The sequence below is a fragment of the Apostichopus japonicus genome, chromosome 21 (genome assembly GCF_037975245.1).
Source record: "Apostichopus japonicus isolate 1M-3 chromosome 21, ASM3797524v1, whole genome shotgun sequence".
NCBI classification, from domain to species: Eukaryota; Metazoa; Echinodermata; class Holothuroidea; order Aspidochirotida; family Stichopodidae; genus Apostichopus; species Apostichopus japonicus.
In genome coordinates, this window is record NC_092581.1 from 13391948 (window position 1) to 13418315 (window position 26368).

Genomic DNA, 26368 nt, shown 5'->3' on the forward strand with positions numbered 1-26368 from the left:
TATATATATATATGTGTGTACATACATATATATATTTCATGTTTCTTTAGGAATAACTGTATCTGAAGCAACTATTTTTGGCTTCAACGAATTCTCATTCACGGTGGGTGACACGAAACGTTTCCGGTTTGGCCTGGACATTATAGTCAACAGAGAGCAAAGTTCAAGAGTTGTCAGGGGTCAGAAACTTTGGAAACTAAGCAGTTGGTTCAGTCGAAACGAAAATGGTTCAGGACCGACATTTGCGTTTCAAGACAACATCTTTAATGATAGGAATGCAGCAATGGAATACTTTAAGCCAAATTATCCACCAATGAACTGGACCAAATTGAGGGGAACATTGCAATTTAAAAACGCCACGTGTGATGACTACAAATACTTTTGCGTTGAATTTGGACAACAATCCAAAGCAAGGCCGCTTTATAACCTTTCTTTCACCTTTCAATCGCAAAAAGAACGACTGATTGATTGTGTACGTCTTGGAACGTGCAAAAGTGAGTATCCACATTTTAATTGTAACTGTGATGATTTTTTTGTAACGAAAATCTAACAGGCCCACGTTCCTTGCTTGCGTACGATGCCAATAAGGGAGGGTAATCGTGTTCCTTTTTTGGTGTAATGCGTTCAAGACGAAATACTGACCTTAAGTAAAAAAAAAAGGTAGTAAGGAAGGAAGGAATAGGAATATCAGTAACAAGATTATGCCGCATTCCGATTCTCTCTAGAAGTTGCGTTATTCATCAAATGCTTTAGTGCAGCAACACGAAGCATAGCACGATGGTAACAAAATTCGTTTCAAGGATGGCAAGTCTCAATACCATTCGTTAAGGACCGTTTCATAACAAGCCAAGTAGTAGTGACTCGTGTGCCAGGATTGTTCAAAACAGCTAATCAGGTGATGAGAATGAGATTGTTGAGGTGGTATCAAAATGTTAAAATGTTCACACAACTATATGAGTACTTTTTTCCAAATTGTTGAATAACTCACTTGTATTCCAACATAATGCGGAAAATTGTCGAATTTACTACTTGTCAACATTAGACAATTTGACATTTTTTTTTTTAACAACGACTCGACAATTTTCTGCGAAATGTACTTTTACTATAGCTAAATATAATTTTGCAATTCCACATTTTTTGTTTTAAAATTGGTCAATTAAAATATTTGTTGCAATATTATGGCTATGTTAAAGTGCCGCGAAATATTAGGATCTTTTTCTGCAATTTTGCTACAATGCATCATTTTGCTGCAAATTCTTGAATGGGTGATAATCCGATACGTGCGTCATTAATCATATTTTGAAAACGTTCAGATGCCGTCAAAATATTAAGATCTCTCTTTATGACTTTGCTGCAATTCATCATTTGCTGCAAAATGTTGAAATGATGACATTCCGAAGCGAGCAAAATTAATTGGTTTGTTGCAAAATTTTATTTTCCGACATTTATCAAATTATTGTTTTGCTGCAATATGTTCTAACGTTTATATCCCCGATGCGAGCGTAGTTCATCATTTGTTGCATATCGCTGAATTTACGAGATAAAGTAACCGATTATCATTTATCTACAGATTGTGAAATTTTAATTTAATTTGTGGCAAATTGTTAACATGTCTGTGAACAATTAGTCAGTTTGGTGAAAAAATTGCTAAAGAATTTATCACAATATTTTGTAACATTTTTAACTACACCTTATTTTCTGTATTACTTTCACACTTAACTTGTTCAGATATTCGTTGACTTGTAAAAGATGTATCATTATTCCTTATAAAATCAAGATTACACTGAATGTAACTATCAACAACATATTCTTCGGGACAACGAAAGATTGGAGATTGATAAATGCACAACATGCACCTGTCGCAATAAAATAGTGACATGCGAGATTGAAATATGCGGTGCCGAATGTGAAGAAGGAAAAGACGTTACAGAGGAGTGTTGTCCTGTTTATCCTTATCGTGAGTAGAGCCTTGTCCATTAGAGCTTATTTTTCGTAGCAGTAAAATTGTTTCCGAATTAAGTAATGATAATGACCAATGTTACAAATCCTACTATACTTCAAACAGAACCAATTCAATCTTCAATGACTAGAACATAGAACAACCCTGCAGTAAACACAACGAAACATTTAACAATAAGTTTCGAGCAGTCTTATGAGATGAGCAAAACAGTTCTGTGGTACAATAAACTTACTTGTATTACTTTTTCAATTTTCGGGATTAGAATTAATGTAATTTTCTAATTTCAAAATGAATTTCATTTTGTAAGAAAACTAGATACATTTTGGTATAATCTCATTCAACTTCAACACTTATATAAATAATATTTACAATGGAAAATGAACAGTTCATTTTTTTTTAAATGCTGAACCAGTTATCACAATTGAGAGATTAAAAAGCAAGTACCGCTTATCACACGCACGTGAAGGAAAAGAAATAGGCCACATTAAGAGACAGTAAACCGCTTTTGAAAGACTTGGGGTATTAGAAATAACATTTATGAGATGTTCTTCTGAAGCGCAGGCTATCGAAGCCTGAAATGAACATTTCCGAGCAGGAAAAGCTGCATAAAGAATACCGCAAAATGTTGTAAAGGGGAGCCTTGTCAGATAAAATATATCCCAAAACTGAGTATAAGAAATTGGAGAACCATCATTTCTGAAAAGCTCCTTGATGTACATAATCCCGACTTGACGGATCTTATTAAAATAGATTGTTGAATTATTCATTCCTATGAAATCGTTATTACAGATACTCTGACCCTCGAAGTTTTGGGATGGAGTAACACAAGTAGCCTTATAGACCATGCAATGCAGACCTGTCTAATTAAAATGTTTCTTAATTTTAACAATATCGTTTACGTTAAAGTTACAATTAAACAAAAGTTCCTTCCGAAAAGGGGAAAGAGAAGCATCGAAAAAGTATTCCAGTAACCCGTGCAATACTTGTCAAGTAAGCATTTAACCCAAGAAGCTTTTAAGGTATTGACAAAGCAATCCACACGGATAATCTTGAACCCATCTCGAACAATAGGGTTGATCATGGTATCTCTACTGACCTTATCAGGAGCATTATGCCAAATAAATAATACTATGAACCTTGTTAATACAATGCTTACGAGGGTTTGGAAGAACATGGAAAAGATACACCAATTGGCAAATAGAAAAAGACATTTATGTTTCGTCTAATAGGAGTCATACCTCTAATACTCCACAACAGAAATTGATTTTTAAGTCTAGATTGTTTTTGCTGGTAGTTCAGCCTTCGTCGCCATTATGAGTGAAACTTATACCCAGAAACATAATCGGGTGGAGTAATAATAAAGGAACCTATCGGAAAGACCTGAGTTTTCTGGAAACTTCACCTTAAGTTCAGAGGACAGCTTGAAAATGTTTAGGGTGTTGAGCATTCAAGAGTCGAGTCTTTGCTCCCATCACATAGAATAACAGTATCGTCGGCATACTGTAGAACGTTCAATTCATGACCATAAATACTAATACCAGTAATGTTATTGTTAATAATATTAGCTTTAGAGAGAATATCAGCGCAGATTATGAACATAAACGAGCTCATAGGGTGACCATGCCTAACACTTCCTTTTATACAAAAGGTACCGGAAGAATTACCATTGTGACATGCACAAGCAGTACTATTACTGTACAAGAGACTATGAGTCATATTGCCATGTGTATGGTTTATAAGATAACAAATAAAAACCTAATATTCTCACCAATAACTTTATTCACCATAGACCCCATTTGATTATCCCCGACACGATGCTTAATAATACCTTTCAATTTGCGAGCTTACACGTTTGCACGAATCTTAAAGTCGGTATTTAGTTGAAAAGATTAGTTTGTACTCAGTTAGAAACCATGGGTCGTTGACAGGTTTACAATGAGAGTGATCACTCCCCTACTTTGCTCCTTATACAAATAGTGATTATGATAAAACTTAAAGTCTCCGCCCCATATAAAATAGCCTGACAATGAAGCTGTGTAAACTGCGTGTAATACTAATGCAAAAACCAGGATCATCTACCATCTTCATCACAGCGAACCTTATATGTATAGTAAATAGAAGTTTGATGTTAACAAAGTATAGCAATCCCTTTGTAAAGAGCCATACCATGAAAGAATCAAATTGGCCCACATTATTCATTTCTCCAGATTTATTCAACACCTGGAGTACAATGCGTTTCTTGAACTAAGATTATATCAAAATTATGGCAGTAAAATTTTTGGAATTGCTGCCTAAGATTGACTGATTGTCTTATTCCCCTAACATTACTAGAACAGATTTTAAAGTCGGCCATCGATACAGCAAAGAGCAAAGAGCCAAAACAAATGAGACATCTACTACATAAACGTGGTACTGAGATACCATAAATACTTTAAAAAAAAGTGTTGTTTAACAGCTTTACGTTAGCATACAAAGCAATTGAGATGGGAAACAGGATGTTATACAAACTTCTTCGAAAACCTTTTTTTGCAATTTTGATAGTCCTCCTTTTCTGTCTGTCGTCTTTCAATCCAACTATACGTAAGTTGTTTCTTATTGAGAACCGCTCTTGTTTGTTTAGTAGACCGGCATGGTAATCTTTATCACTCTTTTTCGTCGAGGGTATTACATCTCAGTTCATCTCAGCTCAGTAATTGACAGTTTCAGGTCTTCAATCGCCTTGTTGAAATCATCTTGAAGGGACTATATCTCTTTAAGGAGAATCTTGCGTAGCCGATCAATACCAGAGTTTATGTCCCTCGCAAAATCACCTTCCTCTGTATCAGAGTTATAGTCTTCACCCCTTGAGTGTGATAGGCTAGAGCGAAGGCTATGTTGAGAAGCCGACTCATGAAGTGCTTTGCTACGGAGGCTCTTCTTTTGGTCTTCCAGCAGGCATTCCTTTACTCAGGAAGTATCCTTAATATTAATATACACTGTCAGAAAAAGGGGCTTTGCAGGACAAAAATATAATATTTAAAGATCATACATCTGCAGCCCAGTAGCATACGGTTGTGGTTAACCCAACATCCCAGTTAGTTAGTCCAAAATCACAGTTAGTTAGTCCAATAATAATAAAAACAACAATAATAATAATGATATGATATGATACCAGAACCTTCGTGTCACAGACCTATCAAGTTTTACCACTCGGCAACAGTTAATCTACTGGTGTGATGGATGTCAAAGGCTTTCTATAACCTGTCAACGAGAGCGTATTACGCATGTTTTACGATCATTTGCTTTCTTACTTTACCAGGTTTGTACCCAGAGAGTACCAGCATCATCTACATAAGTGACCAAAATTTCACTGCTGGAACGCAAACATTGAATGTAACATTTGGATTAAATATAACCGTTGATCGAAAAAAGACATCAAGATTTATTCTGGGCACAAATCTTTGGGAATTAACGGCTTGGGTAACTTCCAGAATAGATGGCGGAAAAAATGAAATCGAGGACGTATTCTCAGAAAAGGACTCTTCAAAAGGGTATGACCAACGTAAAAATGACCCACCTTGGATGGCATGGGAAAGACTGCATTACGAAATAGATCTCTCCGGTGGAAGTTGCAATGATTTCCAGTATTTTTGTGTGAGATTTCGAAACAAAGAAACTGCAAACACGACTTATGATGTTGATCTTGACGTGATAACTACACTACCCAGACAAACAGAGGACTGTATGGAACTCGGCTATTGTACAGAGGGTGAGCTACTTTATTGAGAGTATGTTCATGTAGTACTGAGGTTAGCCAGGTGTACTTGTACCATTTTCATAACGCCCTCTCACATTTCTATGAACATTTTCTGATGCTGTGAATTGGTAGTAAACTCGAATAAAGAAATAGAGAAATAAGGAAACATCAACCACAAAGTGTTTTTTTGCTGGGAAAAACAGGGAAACCCTAGCAGTAGCGAAATTGATGTATTTAGAAACAACAGTACAGACAGTGGGCTTGGTAATGAGCGGCCATATTTGAGTGTGTATGTTTGTCTGCACTAAGTCCATGTCATGGCATAATACGAGAAAGCACGTGAACTGAAAGGTTGCATACATCCATCCATAATACACAATTAGCAACTTGAACACATGTAAAAGAATTATAATTAAGTCCGGTAACTAAATCACATAAACACACGACAATGTGCAACTCTCAACGTAGATATGTAGAAACTGGAACCGTAAGCAGCATAATGTTATAGGGGTACAACACACACTATGCAATAACTACATAATGGACCAGAAGTGGACTAGCTGGAAAAGTTTGAGGTAAGAGTGACGCTGCCAGGTGCCGTAATATTTTATGCCCCTTTCTATCCTCTCTTTATCCGTACTATATAGAATTGGATGAATATTCACAATGTCATCTGCATAGATCAACACATTGAGGAAAGCAGATTTCGACATAGATTACTGTTCCCTCACTCACTTGGATATCTGCGAAGGCCTACAATTAGAGACGTGGCAATACTGCCAAGTAAAATAGTTCAAATTCACAGTATTTATTCTGTAAGACTGTTTTAGAGAAATGATATATAGATATTTATTCAGCCAATCATATAAAAATACAATGGAAATTGGTTGATAACAAGAGCCCAAAACATAAAAAATTTAAACAACACATAAGACGTATAATAATATACATAGATATGAAAACGTTCCTATAAAATATTAAGATGAACAAAATATAAAATGTACCTACAAAATATACATACATAACAAATGCATAACAAATGAAGTAGCAATGATCCTTGAAAGGCATTTCGAGATCTGTAAGACTGGCTGTCCATTTGTTAAGCCAATAACCAACCAAGTGCGCTAATACTGCTAATTTGACAGACCGATCATTCATGTGCGAGATCTGTACTGTTTTTGGTCTCTGGTTTACAGTAACGCAATCGTGTGAAAGCACTCACAAGCTGCGAACGTGCCAAATGAACTTGTATACTGGCAGGCTGGGTGAACGACTAGTTCTACTTGTGCAGTTTCGCTGCGTTAAATAGTTGCCTAGACTTAAAACTTTGAAGTTCACAAATATGTTTCGAAAAAACTCTTCTTCCTCGTTTTTTTTTAACGAAAGAACATTGTAGATACAGGTGGTCACCTCACGGTACCGTTCATTATAATGTTTACTCATAGATTGCAACTTGTCGAGTTTCGCGTAGCACGATAGGACAGATATCGCAGCACCCTCTGCTCATTCTTAAGCATGGTTGGGGAGCCACGTTGGCCAAAATTCTTTGGAGGTCATCCTAAAAATTTAATATGTTTAAGATTACCATATTTTAACTATCACACGAGTAGTATCGTGCTACTTATTCACCCCCGCCCCCATGGAGCCACAGGCACCCGTTTTCGGGGCCGTCTCACGTTTTATTCAGGGGGGCGTTTCGGGAGCCTTCGTTTTTTTGAAATGTTTTTCGGAAGCCGTTTCGGAAGACCCCCCTCTGAAGACCAGAAGCACCCGTTTTTCCGAGACTGTCTCCTGTTTTTCGGGAGCCGTTTCGGGAGCCTTTGTTTTGCGAGGTCGTCAACCATGTTGTCATCGTTTATTTTAGGTATTGCGTAAACAAGTCGTAACATGTTCATCATCTAATTTAAGAAACGCACAAAACGAGTTGTAACGCGACTATATTATGACATGATATGATGACATGATATGATGTCATCGTTATGTTGGGATTTGCTACAAAACGGTATTCATTTGATTTCGCATCAAAATAAAGAAGAAGCGAGTTGTTCAAATCAAGCACACTACTATAGCTGATTATCATGTACGACAAATAAACATTTCCAGAAATCTCAGACAAATTGTACAACGGCGGCTGGCGTACGTACGTGGCAGAAAGATAAACCCTAGTTAGTGTATCTAAAAACGAATCAGCGCATCGACGAATTCCCGAAGCTTTCAAAAGATATTTCAGGTTCATCACCAAACTTGACGCTTTTTGAGAATTGTATCGTCGATAACTTTATTGATTTGGAAGAGTTCGCCCTCAATTTTTGTAACGAAACAAAGCAGAGTGAACGGCAACATGCATAAGTAACTGCACAATCATCGCCCGTCGAGAAAGGAGAAGCGCTGGATTAACCGTGCCAGTAACATAATGAGGAATCTATGACCCGATTCTCGTTGGGAGGTAAGCGTCACGTTGTCGTAAATCGGTATCGAGGTTTACCGTATGTTAACATCAGGGAAACATTTCATCCTCATTATTGGCGCATTCCCAAGAAAACGTTGACATCATATCATCTAGTCGCGTAACAACTCGTTTTGTCCGTTTGATGAACATGTTACGACTTGTTTTACGCATAACTTTAATAAACGATGACAACATCGATGACGATCGATGACGAGATGACGATCTCGAAAAACGAAGGCTCCTGAAAAGGCTCCCGAAAAACGGGAGACGGCCCCCGAAAAAACGGGTGCCTTCGGCTCCCCTGGGGGGGGGGGGTAGCACGATAAATACTACTTACAGGTTATGTTTATAATCTCTTTCAAAACATGCCAACGATTTCCAGTTCACTGAGAACCATTATATATTATTTATAACTTCAGTTGCAGTTGCACCAAACAATCTCCTCCGGGTTGTCTGGCTTACAGTCATTCTGATCTTACTGTTGTGTCTGATACTCTTTTTCCTGGTTAAAAGAAGGAGACTTTACCAGACTGTTCGTATCCAGTTGGGTAAGTTTCTATCCACTTCCGTCCTCTTCATTTTTAGTCATCATAAGTTGCAAAATTCTTTAAATAGGTGTAGGGATTAATTGTTCTTCCGTAATCATGAAGTCAAAGTTAGTCCATTTTGCTCCGTGCCTTTAGAAGACTTATTTCCGTGCCACTCGTGTTCCGTGTTCTTGCAGAAGACACCTTTCCGTGCCCTTGAAGTAGAAATCGTTCTATGACCTGTAAAACAAAAACATATATTTGTGAATTCGTGGAAGCCATTTTCCATCTATTAGTTAATTTTGCGTGCCCGTCAAAAGACTTGTTGCTGCATCCATTTTGAAAGACTTCCGTGAATGACTATGGATAAGAACGTAGAGCCGCTTGAACAATCACTCCTTTTTCAACAGTATGCCATGTGTATCGTTTGTTTCGTAACAATTATGTTAGGAAGACCATAATATTTACAGAGAACACCAGGGATGTGGAACCTCTGCTAAAATCCAAGGAGATAAACCTCTGTCAAGTCACCCTGAAAGAAGAACTCGGAAAAGGTGAATTCGGTGTTGTGTATAAGGGAGTTATCACTGGACTCGATGGTTATCCTGACAATATGGCTGTCGCTGTCAAAACCACAAAAGGTATTTTGCATTTCCCGTATAACGTATATTTAGTAGTTATGTTCTTTCATATTGATATGTTATGTTAGTTTCACACATTATTACACAGCTACAGAGGCTTCATAATCATTCAGTCATTTGATTTTCCGCCCAAGAAAAGTATGTCTTAACAGACGTAAACAAATAAATAGCTAGCATTTTCAAAGAAAAGAAATAAATACTTGATGACTTGTGTGGATTCGGTCTCCAGTGCGAGACATTGAAGACCAGAGTTCGAGTCCTCGTGTTCGATGCCGTACTACAGCTCTTATGTGAGTTTTGAGGTAGCCAAGAAATCAGTGGCCACAGCGTCACCCATGCGGGAGGGGGGGGGGTGCACGGTGACAATGACTGAAAAAGCAACCACCCATCTCGCTGGAGACGCCCGTCGGGACCCTGTGTTGTCTGTAGGGCCTGAGAGTGCATGCCATATTCAGGAGTATAGAAGTACCTGGTATTCGTAATCTCTCACTTAAGCCCAAACCATGGTTGGGATCGTGTGAATGTTGAATCTCCTTTGAAGACGAATTTTTTTAACTGCTATAATTGCCCTGCTGTTTCCTGCTAGGCCACTGTTATTGTTAATGACTAAGGGGTTTAGATCACTGAAGACCTCAGAAGTATAACCATTACACGGATTCAGATCGTCTAAAACATTCTCTGCTCCGACAAATTTGTTGATAATTTGACCAAATTAATTTTCTATATTGAACTAACATTACATTATTTCTCGGAGGAAATTATTCTCCAACTGATATCCTGGAAATTCACAGGCTTTATTCATATGGGATTGCTGATCATATAAATAGCTCTTTACTCTTCTTCCGTCCCAATTTATCCCTTTGGGATACAGTTCGATTTAGAACTATGTTGAACTAGGTTTGAAAGAATGGAAAGAAGATTCCCTGTATTTTGCATTTCATGTCCAGAGATGTTGTAATTGCATTTGTTTATAGTACGTTTTTTTACACTTCTTCACAGTCGGCGCTTTCGCCGAGGCAAATGAAGACCTCTTAGATGAAATGAAGTTACTCTCCTCACTTGGAGAACACAGAAATATCATGTCCCTTGTTGCCTGCTGTTCAAGGAGAGAACCTTATTACCTGATCACTGAATACATGCAATTTGGAGATTTACTCAACTTCTTGAGGAAGTGCCGAGAGGTAAAGTCTATATATGCCAGTTGTTACTCTTCCTCCCACAAAAACAACGTTTTATGGGAATGAAATGATATGGCAGTAATGAATTACGCATCTAGAGCTGTAAGCTGTATGCGATAATATGAAACTGCTCTGTAACGTATATGTATGCGATTTTATCTGATAATTTAAAGAACCAATCTTAATTGGCTAAAAGTAAACCAGTGATTACGTGAAAAATGTATTTGAGTTCATTCATTTTATACTTTGTGTACCGTTGACGGTATATATTCCCTATTTAAATATTGCGGTTACCAGGTGCAGATGCAATTGGAGTGTGATGGTGTTCACCAAACCCACCCTCCCACCCCCCCTCCCTACCCTCCCCCTGTTCAACCCAAACATAATATGGTCATTCCGTGTCAAATCACGGATGGCTGTTGCTGCACCCTCCCCAAATATTCCCAAATGTTTGGTATGATTGGAACACCATGAAATAAGCATACTTTGAACATTTCAGTTGTTATTGCTTCACAATTGGCCCATTTATCACACAATGTAATTTGTCATTTTCTTGACTTTTGAGGTCTCATTTTTCATCAATTAAACATCCTATTACCTTTTTATTACAGTGCTTATAAAGTCTGTCCCATAGAACAGGAATATAAACATTGGGCTACAAAAACATTGTATTGTGGAGTTAAAGGTGTCCAAATATTCTATTTTTGTATTTTTCAATAAAAAATGTGCTATTTTTAGTGATAAATTGCTCCTAAACCATTGCTTCAGGGTACTTGATTCTTTCAGAGGTTATTATGTCTAGTACAAAATATACACAATAATGATAACAATGCTTTCCTATGATATATTTGCAAGTTGTACAAGTTGTGCTATTTCATGCTGCGATTCAGCATGAGGAAGGGATTTTGATGCCAATTTTTACTCATTGTCCTTATCCAAATGGATTTTGTAAGTGGATACAGTAATCAATACAGTAAGTGTTAATGTAAAGGTATTCACATTAACTAACAGTTCAAATTGTTAGGCATAGAAAACAGGAAGGACCAGCAACACAAAAGCTCCAGATTCATCTTTCAAAAGAAACTGTTGGACTTGCATACAACTCAAAATACAATACTATTGTAGTAATGTCTCAAGCAGTCTCTATGATGGATGCACTTTTACCCTTAGAGGATACTTAAGTACTATGAATTAATTTATGTGCTAATACTTTTCTGTAATATTGTGAAAATGGCTTGGCTACTATCATGTTTGGTGGGGATCCATTTTGATAAGGACAATGAGTGCCAGAAGACTATGTTTACACCTAACACTAATACACACTGTACATGTATATATGAATTAAACCAAATAGTGTTTGTTTATATGACATTAAAAACTGCACAGTATTGAATTGAATGACCTTAAAGTACAATACCTCAAAACATGTGGAACATCGAAACAGGCAAAACGTTTTGTTTTTTTGTAAAAATCCCAAACTTTGAGGACTTTTAATTTCAAAATAAGGCGAAGTACCCTCCTGAAATATTTTGTACAAACAGGGTGGTACTAAATCTCTTCCAAAAAAAAAAATAATCCGATTTTTGCAACATGACGCGTTTTGAGTTATTGGCTGTCAAAGACGACCTCTTTTGTAAATCGGAGCAACTTAACAACTTCATAAATTAAATTGAGAAAAGCTAGAACCCTGAAATTTGTTTAGGTGAAAGAACTTTATACTTATAACTAAAGTATAAAACCCTGACAGCTCTAACATGCAGCATGAAATAGCAACTTTAGAGTTGCACAACTTGCAAATATATTATAGGAAAGCATTGTAATCATTACTTTGTATTGTTTGTACTAGGCATAATAACCTCTGAAAGAATCAAGTACCCTGAAGCAATAGTTTAGGGGCAATTTATCACTAAAAAAACTCCACAAGACAATGTTTTGTAGCCTAATTTTTTATATTCCTGTTTCATGGGATAGATTCTATAGGCAGCAGTAATAGAAAGGTAGTAGAATGTTTAATTGCCGAGAAATGAGACCTCAAAAGTCAAGAAAAAACCGAAATGTCAAGGTGGCGACAAATTGCGGAATTTCAAAGTATGAGAAATCGGCCACTACAATATACTCCCAAATTTGGTGATTTGATTTGGAATGACCCAATATTAAAGGTAGTTATTAGCACAATCGTGCGTGTCGACCTAATTATAGATTTAATTTAGCCTAAAAGGAATCCTTCACACTCGTAGGTCACGTTGGTATCGGCATCAACGACCACACGGCCACACACCCTCTTTTTCTTAAATCCTGGATCCGCTCCTGATTACAAGCTTGAGATATGCAATTGCTAGAAATACGCTGTGTTTATAAAGGTACGAATGTTACTACTATACTACTATCTTCACTGCACCTTATTCTTTCACCAGGAAGGCAGTTCAGCCATCGATCCGATATACTCTTTAGGGGAAGAAAAACAGATCATTGTGGCTCGCGATATCACAAATGGAATGGTGAGCATTCAAACACCTTTGATGTTATAGTAGCCTAACCATATAGCATTGAATGTTAGGATGCGATGTCTGCATCACAATCAGCATTGGTTATTATATACATTGGTGATTCTCGGCATAGCTAGAAATGAGCCTGTAAGTTCGTAAGTGTATAAATGGTCCAATATAATCATTTCAAGGGTTAAAGTTAATATATTCAGCCCCAGCCAGAAACACACTTTGGTTTTTTATTCCCTTTGACTACGTATGTCGTCTACAAATTGGTTGGACTTCAAAAGTCTTCAACTTAACTTGCAAATATTTTCTTTGACAGTAGCGTAGCTAGGGTTTCAGTGTCGCTGTTCGAGAGAGTACCGAGATCTGAAACCTTGAACGTTCAAAGAACTGTATAGGTTGACTTTGTAGGATCCATAAATCAAATACAACATATCTATTAAAAATTATTTTATTTTTTATCGACAGGCCTACATGGAAAATGCAAAATGTTATCATGGAGACCTTGCAGCTCGAAATGTGCTGGTTGGTGATGGTTTAAAAGTTAAAATATCTGACTTTGGCATGTCCGATGACATCTACACGAAAGGATATAAGAGGCAGGAAACTGCAGACAAGAAAATACCTGTTAAATGGTGTAGCCTAGAAACTATTTTCAGTGGGATATGTTCTTTGAAAAGCGATGTGTAAGTATCGCAATGTATACATTTCGCTTGATTACTTCACAGTTTAGTTTATTGCTCCGGTCTAAGAAATCGTTTGGGTAGTATATGTATTGGTGGTTTATATATTAAAGATCCAGGAAAATTTACAATAAATCGTGACGCAAAATTAATTTCAGACACTCAGCAATTTCTTTGCCGCTAGTGTACACGATAATCTGAACATTTGGTATTTTGGTAAAATTAATAAAAGACACAAACACAACAACCATCGTTTTGCTTATGTGAGAGAGATCTTTGTGAAAAACAGCTTTCCCCAAACAGCTGACAGAAATCTTTTTTCGTTAGGGAGATAACACAGAGGAGTTTTAATTTGGTAAACTTGAGATGACGTCATAGAACCACTAGAAGCTAAAACCTTTTTCTTTCTCTCTATGTTTCTTTTGATGTTTTTTTTTCAAGCTAAATCTGAACAGAATTGACATTTAAACCCCTGCCATCATCTCTTAATCTGATCTTTTTTTTAATGGGTTGGGTCGATCATCTCAATATCTATCCCTCTCTTATTTCTCTTTCTCATTTCTCTCCCACTCTTTCAGTTTATTTCTCCCCTATATCTTTCTCGTCAATAATCTATCAATACCTATGTTGAATTGAAGTTTTTTTATGGACACTAACCAGTTGGCAATACTTCTGTTTTAAGTGTACATCATATTATGCTATTTCATACTGTACTGTGTGTTATTTTTTCTTCTGTACAATAATATGAGAAATTAATTTGAAATTAGTTTTCTTTACTCTTTGAATTGTATATGTATATTACAGTAATCATATCATTCAATATGTCGATTTGAATGGCAGCTTTAATCTTTACGACATGTATTGCTTCAGTTATTTTCTACGTCTTTTCTGTAAAATTCGATCAAGAGGAGTATATTGGGTCTTGTGCTTAACATACAACAGAAGGAGGGACATCATTATTTTAGATGAAAAATGTACTATAGGGTGCAAAAATATAGGTATTCTTGAATAAAAAAAATTGTTGGGGAATCTTCTGTATAGGTGTGGTCAATAAAATACTGTTTCATGAAGGTAACTTGACGTTCAATCTGGCGAAAGAAATATACGAACGATGTGCAAGTATTCTGTCTCATTTTACTTCTTAGGTGGTCATTCGGCGTTGTATTACATGAAATATTTACATTGGGTGGATCGCCATATCCTGGCATGGCACTGCGATTTCTGGTGAATAAGTTACGAGAAGGCTATCGTATGGAGAAAGCGGAGCATTGTCCAGATGACATGTGAGTATAGTTCTGTGTGATCTAAAGAAGTTTCCAATCAACACATGTGCAGACATTCGAAATTTCCAAACGGGAGTTTCCTTCAATGTTCAGAGCCATTGTCAGTTTGCAAAGGTATCTATCTATCTATCTATCTATCTATCTATCTATCTATCTATCTATCTATCTATCTATCTATCTATCTATCTATCTATCTATCTATCTATATATATATATATATATATATATATATATTTATATATATATATATATATATATATATATATTATATATATATATATATATATATATTATATATATATTTGTACTGGTTTTATGATTTACTAATATTATTAATTACCTGTACTTGTATTATGAAAAGAAACTACTTAATACAAAATTTACAATAAACAACATATTTGGGTGGTGATATCGACCAGCTTGTTGATTTTCTTACTGTTTTTAGCTATCAGTTAATGCTCAGATGTTGGCAAGAGGACCCAGCGGACAGACCAAAATTCATCGACCTTTCTGAAGAACTTGGGGAATTGTTGGCTAAAAGATGTGATTACATTCAGTTTTCAGTGGATGACGAGATGGCTGTAAGTTTTCTTAAGTCTTGTTGCAACATTTTTGCGTCTCTATAGTTTCACGAAAAGGGACATTCCTTGACTCTTTCAAATTGATTGATTTATTTGTTACAAAATTGTATGCTTTTCCGGAATCTCACTGAGACTTTACTGACCTTACCATCCCTTGTCAAGTCTCCTCTTGATACTTTACTATTACAATATGTGCGTTTAATAATTTTGGTTGCAAAGGAACCTGATGGAGAAAACTCACATGGACAGTCTTGGGAGCTACATCCCATCGATGAGGATGGAGGAGAGGTGGGTGTAACTGAACTGCTAGCTGTTCTTCAAGAAGACAAAGAGGGACGTTCTCTTCAATCCAGAGAAGACAAAACAGATGAGAGTATGGGCAGATTCGAAATTGTTTAAGTTTTTAAATTCTTTTCCGACCTTCAGAGGCAGGTGGTGGTAATTATACACATTTGTAAGGGTATAGAAGAAGTTATGAATTTATGTTCAATGTGTGTGTATGTATGTTATACATGTATTTATGTATATATATATATATACATGTATTTATGTATATATATATATCAATATATATATATATATATCAATATATATCAATATATATATATCAATATATATATATATCAATAAAGAATAACACACCAGAAAAATTCCACTTCACGACCGGTTTCGTCCATTTGGGACTCATCAGGCGAAGGTAGGAATCGAACCCCGGATCTTTGTGCCATGAACCGGAGTCCGTACCACTCGACCACAGTGATTCTACTGGTGTGCTAAAGCGTATAAATTGGCTTTTGAATAACTCTCATTTACGGCGTATTACCCAAGTGTTATGATTGTACAGAGTGCACCCCTGGCGCTTTGAATCTGACAATTGTACACTATTTATAGGCAAGGCAAGCCGTTAGTAAGAATTGAATGTGTAGCAAGTGGCATTACAGATATAAAGTCAATTAATTAAGAATAGCACACCAGAAAAATTCCACTTCACGACCGGTTTCGGATCTTTATGTCACGAACCGAAGTCCGTACCACTCGACCACAGTGATTCTACTTGTACAGGTTTTCCTATTGTCAACCTTTTAAAAATAATCCTTTGGTATGCTAGAAAGGACCATATCTGTCTATATATATATATATATATAGTATCTATAGTTTAATACCTGGTAGACAATTACAAACTTTATCTTCCCCAATTAATCAATCTATTCCAAAAGATCTTCAATAAATCCAACAAATTTCTCAAACAAATTCTGATAAATATTTTAAATCCTCTTTCAATAATGATGAATTCTTATTTGTATCCATGTTGGAAACATCCAACTCTCCTCGAAAGCTGTGCTTAACGAGGGCATGCATGATCCTTCTTGCATACCAAAGGATTATTTTTTAAAAGGTTGAAAATAGGCAAACCTTCTTTGTCATACAGAAAAAAAACCCAAACATTTGAGAGATTTAATTCTGTTTTTACATTAATATTGCGGGTTTCAAAATCTGCAGCATTAACTTATGCAGCATGTCCGGTAAGCTCTTTTAGAACCAGAAGGCTCGTCGGTGTTTGCCTGAGTGTTAAATTGAATCCAATCCAGAGATTTATCAATTCTAATAACGCCAACAAGAAGATGTTCTTTCAACTTCATATAAACAAAATCTGAGCACTTTTGGATGACATTGAACACCGGATCATCCTTGACGATTTTGTAACGACTTGTACACATCTTGCTGCTGGTGATAAAAGTCTGACTGTTTCCCAGTTGTATCTGTTTCTGCAGCTGACAACCGCAACTGATGGTCTTCTGCGTGACGTAAGAACCTTTAGTTGATGAGCACATTTATCAAGGGTCATCTCTCAAATGTTGATACAAAGTACTTTCATCATTTTATGTAAATAAATTATTATTTATGTTCTTTGCTGATGGCAAGTCATCTCTGTAACTTAATTATCTTGTTTATGTCATGTCATATTCCAACTGGAACTGGTTAAATTATCTGTTTGGTTTCGGGCTAATAAATTATCTTTAAACATTGATAAAAACAAACTTTTTGATTTTTCGTCCTTACCAAAAAGCGGTCTGTGATATAAATATAAAGATTGATAATCAGCTGATTTGTAATGTTAGCACTACTAAATTCCTTGGTGTGTTAATTGACAATCATATGAATTGGAAGTCAAATATTCATAAAGAACAAACTTATGTTGCTAGAATTTTAGGTGTCATGTATAAAATTAAATCATTTATTCCAAATAATATTCTACTCTCTATTTATAAAACTTTAATAATTCCGCATCTTCATTATTGTGCTATATCCTGTGCAAACTCTTCTCCCAATAAATTTAACTCCCTCTTTCTCCTACAAAAAGGAGCTGTAAGAATAATTTGTAATGCATCTTATCGTGATCATACCTCCCATTTATTTAGTGAGCTTAAGTTACTGGCAATTTTTGACATTTATCATTATCAGTTGGGTATTTATATGTTCAAGTGGTGGGAATGCTTTCTTCCAACAAAGGTTTCATCTTTTTTTCACTCCTACTAATACAATTCATGACCATAATACCAGACAATAGTCAAATTTATTTCGTGAACATACCTATTCTGCAACTTCATAACTAACTGTTAGATATACTGTAACTAGGTTTTGGAATACCCTAGATACCCAGGTTAATAGTTCAAAATCACTTTTACATTTAAAAAAACAACTGAAAATGGTCTTATTAAATAAGCACGTGTAAAATTTCTAGTTTCTTTTCTTATGTTTAGGTGTATTTTGGTGGGGAGGTGTGTTTTTTTGTTGGTAGCCTAGACTTGATAAGCTCTGCTTCTGCCAGGTCTCCCCCACTTCACATCATTTGTATTTATCAATTGTTTAATTCATATTGAATGTATTTGTATTGTATATTCAAATGTTATATGTTCACTTTGTTTATGTTATGGTGAAGTGGAAATAAATATTTTTCAATTTCAATTTCAATTTAAAAAAAGGGCCATAATATGATAAAAATATAGATTTATACGTCATAATCCTCAGTGCAATTCCTTCTCAATGCTTATCTTATTTGTGAGAAAAGAAAGTTCTTCTTTCTTTTCTGCCCGATGTGCTACATGAATCACCTTTAAAGTAAAGCATTGTTTGGTGTCATACTTGGATTTGTTCCGAGCCCATTTATCTCCTCTTTTGCGAAAAATTTTTTATTGGAAAAGGAGTTGTTCTTGTCTATTGTTACAATCAACTTTCACCTTTGCCTCCTAAAGCGAGTGATAAACCAGAGATAACCAAAATGCATTTCGCTTACTTTGTAACATTCTATCAGACCATTTATAGTGTGTCCATACTCGTACCCCGTAAACTTCCAAAGTTGCAATGCAATCGTATTAGACATCATGATGGATTCATAGTCGTTTTCGAGTGCAATATTTGGTACTTGTATTAACCATTGTAGTGTAATTACTGTGTAATCGTACTCGACGCTCTTCATCTCGATTTTTATCAAATGAAGGACTTGCCATCTTTCATTTTGCAGAAGTTTCCATGACATAGTCGGTAATTGCCAGTGCAGAGATCTATACCTCTCTTGTATTACCTTATTTTGCTTGCTTGCTTTCTTGCTTGCTGAAATTTTGTCTGGCCCCCTAAATTTTGAGACCTAGCTACGTGCCACCACTACCCAAACCGCCTTCAATCTGAGTTCCTGACGATAGTGGAAAGCCATAATATGTATAACCGCATAACGACGAATTTAGATTTCGAGCAATTTATCACAAAAATTTTGTTACACCTGTTCAAGATCAGGAGAAACGGCGGTCTCGGATTGGCCTAAAATGTTTCTTCAACGTGTTTCTTCCTGTTATCAATAAATAAATCTCGTTGGTACCTGAACAATTAACGGGACCCAATGAAATTGGGACCCATAAATATAATTAGGAAAAACGTGGGTGACAGCCTTTCCCCCCCCCCCCCTTCCACCATCCCCGATGGATCTGCCTATGGACACAATTTCAACCTCATTGTTTAATCAGAATAGGTTATCCAGATCACCGTGACTCAAATAGCAGGAAAACATGAGCATAATTCGACTTCTTCTTTTTAAGACCTCTGTTGATATGACACGACATTCGACCTCTGTTGCCCTGGCATGACCTAAGATAAGATAAGATAAGTAAAACTTTATTGATCCCAAAAGGAAATTCAGGCACTCGCTCATAAAACAATGAAAATGTTACAAAAATAGATGTGTATATTGTACAATAAGACAGTAAGAATAATAAGAAAAAGTCAATATATGAAAGTCAACGTAACAAAACCTCATTGAAAAGCTTAACTGCACGGGGTATGAAAGAATCTCTGTATCTATTGGTTTTGAGACACGGAAGTCTCAACCTGCCACTGCCTCTGGACATCTGACTATTATGAAGTAGCTCATCGAGTAGGTGGGTATGGTTCTTCCATACCGCGTCCAGTTTGGACTTGAGAAGGCTGTGGTAGACCGAGTCAATGGAAGGCAAGGGTTCCCCGACTACTCTCTCCGCTTTCTTATTGATGCTGTTAATACGATCTATTTCATGTTTGTTTACATTCCCACCCCAGCAAATCAAGCAATAACGCCAAATCCCGCTAATGGTACAATTATAAAACATTTCAAGGATGTCATGACGAACATCAAAATTCGACATCTTACGGAGGCAGTGCAATCTAGAATTCAACTTTTTAACCAATATATCAATATGATCTCCCCATGCCAAGTGATAATTCAGCACTACCCAAGATACTTATATGACGTAACACGATCAACTAAACTTCCTTTGACAACAACATGGGGTGGAGGATTAGTATTGCGACGAAAATCAATAATCATTTCTTTGGTCTTAGCAACTTTTATTTGGAGGAAGTTAAGATCACAGTAGTTCACAAAAGACTGAATTTGACGTAAGTAAGCTTCATCACTGTTACCATTGACTAAGCCAATCATGGCAGTATCGTCAGCAAACTTGATGAGCGAGCACCCTTGTTCTGATGACCTAGCATCGTACGTGTAAAGTGTGAATAGGAACGGTGCTAGAACTGTTCCCTAGGGTGCCCCTGTATTTGAAAGAATGACATCGGAGAGACACGAATGGCTGAGTTTCACCAACTGAGTTCTGTTAGTTAAATAGTTTAAAATCCAGTGAATAAAACCCCCGGGAACGTCCATATTCTTAAGTTTACTGACTGAAATATGTGGTTGGATAGTGTTGAATGCAGACAAAAAGTCGAAAAATGTCACACGGGCGAAATGTCCTCGGCAAGAATGTTCTAAATGAGAATATAGTTTTTGAAGGATCAAAAGAATGGCATCTTCACAACTTCGATCTGATTGGTATGCAAACTGGAAAGGATCTAAAAATGGAGTTACGAATGGTCTAAAGCGTTCTAAATATATACGTTCACAAACTTTCATTGGCACAGCAGTGACGGCAACAGGACGTAAGTCATTCAAATATGTTATTGCACTGTTTTAGGTACTGGTATGATCAGGGGCGGCGATCTGTTTCAAATATTGGGGGGACCTTTGCTTGGATGCAGGCGAATTACTATCAAAGCGGAGCGCCACCATTGGTTGGCGCGCAGCGTACAAGAAAATTTCTGGTTTTCATAGCCCCCCAGATCACCGGAAATGGCACTTCTCGGGCTTGAAAATGACCATCCAGATGTACACTTTTGCCTGAGAACCAAGTTTTTCCTAATAGTTTTTTTTTTTCATTCATAACCTTTTTTCAAGATTGTCACCAGTCACATATCATGTTCGACCTCATTGCAGATCCTGTGGATCATTGCTTTTGTAGGTAATTCTACGTAACGCCCCACAATACCCGTCAGCCCCACTTTTCCAGGTTTTAAGCCCATTATTTGTTCAGAATTTGAATAATAAATTCACTTCAAAACATACCCATAATGTTGCACAAAATTTCATCTATGGACAACCAATATAGAAAAACACCCCCTCAACCCCTAATAGACCGGTCGAAATTGCACGAGTAGAGGGAAGTATGATGAAGAATGTTGGTCAAGGAATTTTCGAAAATTCAGACACAGTTAAATTATTGTGTACAAATATTAAAACCTCTTATAACGGCTACTATAAAACTTCGATATCATAGAAAATACCCCAAAAATATGCTCGAGGGGGAGGGCGGTCTCCATCCTTCACCCCCCCCCCCCCCCCCTCCCTTGGCTACGCACCTGCGGTAAGAAATCTTGTAGGAAACAGGCCAAATGGAAACCCAGTGAACCCATATCGATGTGGATCATATATCTATGATTGTACGTACTTACACTCATACACAAGATGCAAACCAAATTTCATTACGGATGCAGTCCGTCTAGCTATTCATTTCGAGAGAAAAAAGTAAAAACTACTTTCGGTCATATATAGTAACAAATTGTGACACGGTTAGACAGGCGCCTTGCGAGGAATTTGCCAAGGGAGGGGCAAAGCTTGTACGCAGACTTTCTAATTGTAGCGCCACCATAAGTTGGCGCGAAGCGCAGAAGAAAATTTTCGCCGAAAATGCCTCCCAGATCGCTGGAAATAGCACTTCCCAGGCCTTGTAACTTGCATCTAAGCATTTTCTATTTTGAAATTACTAGTGATATCATAAAAAAATACAAAACATATGCTTAAAAAAAAACTATGCCACCAAATATTGGGGGGATATTAGATACTATATCCCCCACCTAAAATATTGGGGGGACATGTCCCTCCCGTCCCCCCCCCATGATCGCCGCCCATGGGTATGATACATGATTGCTTCCATAAGTTGGGTATAACACGGGTCTTGAAAGATTGATTGAAAATATACGTTAAAATGTTCGAAAGTTGTATTGCACATTGTTTTAAGACCCGCGGGGAGAGCTTGTCTGGTCCGGCAGCCTTCGATGAGTGAAATCTTGACAAATGACGACGAACCTCCCCTACAGTAACCGTGATGTCAGAGTCAGAATTTGCGAACTGCTGTTGAAAATCGTCGAAAAATCCTGTCGATCGAAACGATTATAAAAGCAATTCAGTTCGTTCACATAGTCTTCATCCACTCTAGGTAATAGGCAAGATTTCGGTTTATTGTTGTATCCACTCATCAAGTGCACGCCTTCCCAGACGCGCTTCACGTTGCCACCAGTAAAATGCCCTTCAACTTTGACCTTGTACGCTGCCCTATCCTCGCGAATAATCCTTTTCAGTTCAGACCGGATTTTCTACAATCCCTCATGATCTCCTTTACCGAAGAGCCCTTCTTCCTATTGATGACGTCCTTTACCCATTTCGTAATCCAAGGTTTGTCGTTAGGATAAACTTTAATCTGCTTTGTTGGAATTGTAAGTTAAACACAGAAATTGATGTAATCGCTTACTGTTTCGGTCAACTCATCCAAGTCCCCGGCAGCGTCTATAAAGGCATTCCAATCAGTAGCATACAGTTCAGCTCTAAGATGTTCTTAGCTGTCTTCATTCCATTGTTGAACAGTCACGGTCGACGGTTTCTGCCTCTGAACAATAGGTCTGTACTTGGGTAGTAAGTTGATGAGGTTATGATCGGCAATACCAAGCGCTGGCAATGAATAGAGTTGTAGGCATCCTTTACGTTTGAAGAGAGCAAATCCAGGGTAGCAGTAGCTCGTGTTGTGCAAGTCACATGTTGATAGTAGTGCACATTACTTTTCCGGAGGCTAAAAAAGTTAAAAGTTGAAGGTTTACAGTCTTGTATGAGGCTAATGCCTCCTCACACGACTTTACCTTGAAGTTTCAAATTCTACACTTAATAATTTCATGCAGAGTATAAAATAAATCTACCTTCTAAAAGTAGCGTGATAGTTATGCAAACTACATAAACAAGCTTTCGACATCGCTTAAAGCATCGGTTCATGTAGTAAGCCTACATAAACCTAGCCTGCTATCGCCGGCACGCTTTGCCGGTTACTTGGTTACATATGTAGTACCGTATGCGTTACTATTTGCCGCACAGCAGATTCATAACAGTGAACCAGCACAGTCTTAGTATAATACAACTTTGATTTGATTTAAGTAACCAGTTTATTACTGCCCTATTTAGGCTAGATGTACAGCTGAACAGCAAAACTGCTCTGCTCAGTGGGTTTGGATTTTGACCGATTAAGCCAATTTATGAATGTGGTCTGAACACTGCACTTAAGTGAAAAATGATTTTTTTTTTTTTACCAAAATGATAATTTTCATAGTCGTCGCAATAAAAACCACAACAGAATTTTATGCAATTATCATTTTAGGTCCATAAAGATGTTTTTTCAGAGATTTCAGTATGCACGGTGCAGTGTGTAAATACACATATGAGCAATACTGTGTAAGCAGTAACCAGGTCGACGTCTGCAACATTTCCAGTCACCAATTTTGATAAGCTTGACCAATTTGGGTGCATTTATGGTTCTTGCAGGTTTTATTGGTATCCCTGATCACAGTTCACTTGGTCTGGCTTGCCCTACCTGCAGAAACATCATCCAGAGAAGGGTCAGTGCGGAGGGCTTTTTCGTCTCTGGCTCTGAAAAGTGATGAAAACTACGTTTGTTTAGCTCAGCTGATTCCTCCCAAACTGACCTACAGGACATACCCCAATGTATTCCTGAACTGTTTGGAACATTTTAAACTGATATTGCATGTCACTCCAGTGCAATTGTTAAGTTACTAAGAATAAGAGAAGAGAATTGAAGGTGTTCTTTGCCGAAACTGGATCATCGGGATTTGTTAACCACAGCCTCACTGTCACAGTATGTACAATAGTGAAAAGGAAAGCTTACTGGAATGCTATCTAGATACACTGTTCACCTCAATAGCATATCCAGTCCATTTAAAGGTTTGTGCATAGGTTGTTACAATGTATTAAAGACAGTTATAAGAGAAGAGAGGAGGATAGGGGGGCATATTTCATGATAAAACATTCAAATTTGTTGCTCCGGCAAAGAACAACAACGTCAAATTACCGTATTCTCCATTGGTGTCAAGCACTGGTTCCTATAGTTACTACAGTAGATCTCCCATGGAAGCATCAGGACATCTCTTTCTGCTGTCAGAGTTGTTTGGGATTTGTTGTTACCTCATCTAACCAGTTGAGTCCATTAATACCACACCCATTCAAAGTATATTGCTGTGAATGCTGAGGACTTAGCACATCAACTTTCTCTGAAAATTGACAAACAACAGAAAATTGATGAGGAGTGAGTAGGCTCAAAAACCCCTTGATGCACATTATGCAGGAGCAGAAAATCCATACCTTTGTGGATTATTTGCTAAATAAGACTCAAAACATTCTCTGTGTAAGGTATTAGCACTCAGCAGCCACTCCACTTAGGATACAGACCTCATACAACATTGTGCTACAGCTGGTGTAGACTTGGTCTAGGATACTAACATAGCGTCATTATGAATCTGAGGCCTAGGCCTAGGCTAACAACATTAGGGGTATTTCATGCATTGAAACTGAGTTTTTGTCCTTAGTTAAACACCAGGTACTTCCAACTTTAGCAAAAATAATCTAAAATATGATTACCATGTACTTTAGGTGCCCACAGATGTCAAATTTCACTGAACTTAGTCGTTCACGTCACACACACTGCAGGCATTTTGGTCTGATTCTGAGGGATTTTGAATTTCGTGCATTTGGTACCTACTTAGCAGATTCGAGGCAGGAATCATATTACGGAAGCCTTGGTAGGTCAAGGCTTAATGATCCAATAGTTTATTGGGGAGGAAAACTGGTCAGAAATGCTCAGAATGCTGTTCTAGTCTAATGTATAGAAACGCACATGCTCTTTGTGGTACTTTAAGGCTGTAATACTAATTTATGCGTAAAAATCACCCAGATTGAAATTTTCTGACGTTTGCTTGAAAACACATTTTTACACACCATAGCAACTACTTTGATCCAAAATTGGGACTTCTAGCACTTAAAATGAAAAATTTGGCATTTTTGCTTAAGGTAGCATACGCCCATTAAAAGCCCCATTGACTTACACACTAAATCACAAAAGTAATGTGGTCTCTAAGTCTAGATAGAAGTTTTCACTAGCTAAACGCTACCCATCACCGGATAGCTGACAAGTTGGCCTTTCATGGCACCATCAATTTTTTGTACCATGACCGTGAAGATTTTTTGCTATCCGAGCCGGAAGTTTTCGTCACTTGTAAACAAACCTCTTCACTCAGTGGTAAACAAATTTCCTACGCTGCTCCTGGGAGGCCTAAAGGGGTCTAAAATTGCCTCAATTGACCCAATTTTTTCACCACATGTACTTCCATTCATGCTCTTCAACATGCAAGCCACACAAAACTAGATTATGATTGATAACACGTCACAAAAGATGTTCTCCCGCTGCTTTTTGGCACTTTTCCTGAAGGAGAACAATCGAGCGGATTGATATAGACTCTAATAGGAGTATGCCACCTTGTGATTGCGCTAAGCTGACAGCCTCGTTGGAGCTAGCGGCCACTAAGTGTAAGCCTAGGCCACTAGTATTCTGTATATAACATTACTGCACTGTTTTGTATGTCTATGTATATGCGAAATATATTAACTGAACTGAACTAGTCCAGACTTGTAACAGCAGCTGATTGGAGGAAAAGGTGATCAACCACGCATAACGTAGATGAATACTCTATTGGCTATAAACTGGCATATGAGCACCATCAATGTAGCAAAAAATTCTTGAAGGGGACACCACCTCCCCTTTGACTCCTCCACCCAGGACGGCCATCAGTGCAAACAATTCCTGGGCACATCCCTGCATCAACTTTTAAGTAATCACGACTACAGCTAATCAAGAGTTGTTCTTGGT

General features: G+C 37.2%; 1 protein-coding gene and 1 long non-coding RNA gene across 2 annotated transcripts in view; one reads left to right on the plus strand and one right to left on the minus strand.

Moving 5' to 3' along the window:
* Positions 1-18794, plus strand: part of LOC139962955 (uncharacterized) — a 37834-nt gene extending 19040 nt beyond the window's left edge. The window contains exons 3-13 of the mRNA XM_071963379.1: positions 51-494; positions 1778-1957; positions 5259-5708; positions 8565-8693; positions 9143-9313; positions 10313-10494; positions 12906-12989; positions 13452-13669; positions 14812-14949; positions 15395-15530; positions 15750-18794. Coding sequence (XP_071819480.1) covers positions 51-494; positions 1778-1957; positions 5259-5708; positions 8565-8693; positions 9143-9313; positions 10313-10494; positions 12906-12989; positions 13452-13669; positions 14812-14949; positions 15395-15530; positions 15750-15929 — 2312 coding nt within the window. The 3' untranslated portion in view covers positions 15930-18794. The remainder of the gene's footprint in view (positions 1-50; positions 495-1777; positions 1958-5258; positions 5709-8564; positions 8694-9142; positions 9314-10312; positions 10495-12905; positions 12990-13451; positions 13670-14811; positions 14950-15394; positions 15531-15749) is intronic.
* Positions 18795-23950: 5156 nt separating this feature from the next.
* Positions 23951-25391, minus strand: LOC139963019 (uncharacterized). Its single transcript, XR_011791467.1, has 3 exons — positions 25084-25391; positions 24518-24716; positions 23951-24078 (listed from the first exon to the last, which is right to left on the minus strand). It is a non-coding gene; the product is annotated as an uncharacterized lncRNA (long non-coding RNA).
* Between the last annotated feature and the right edge of the window lie 977 nt (positions 25392-26368).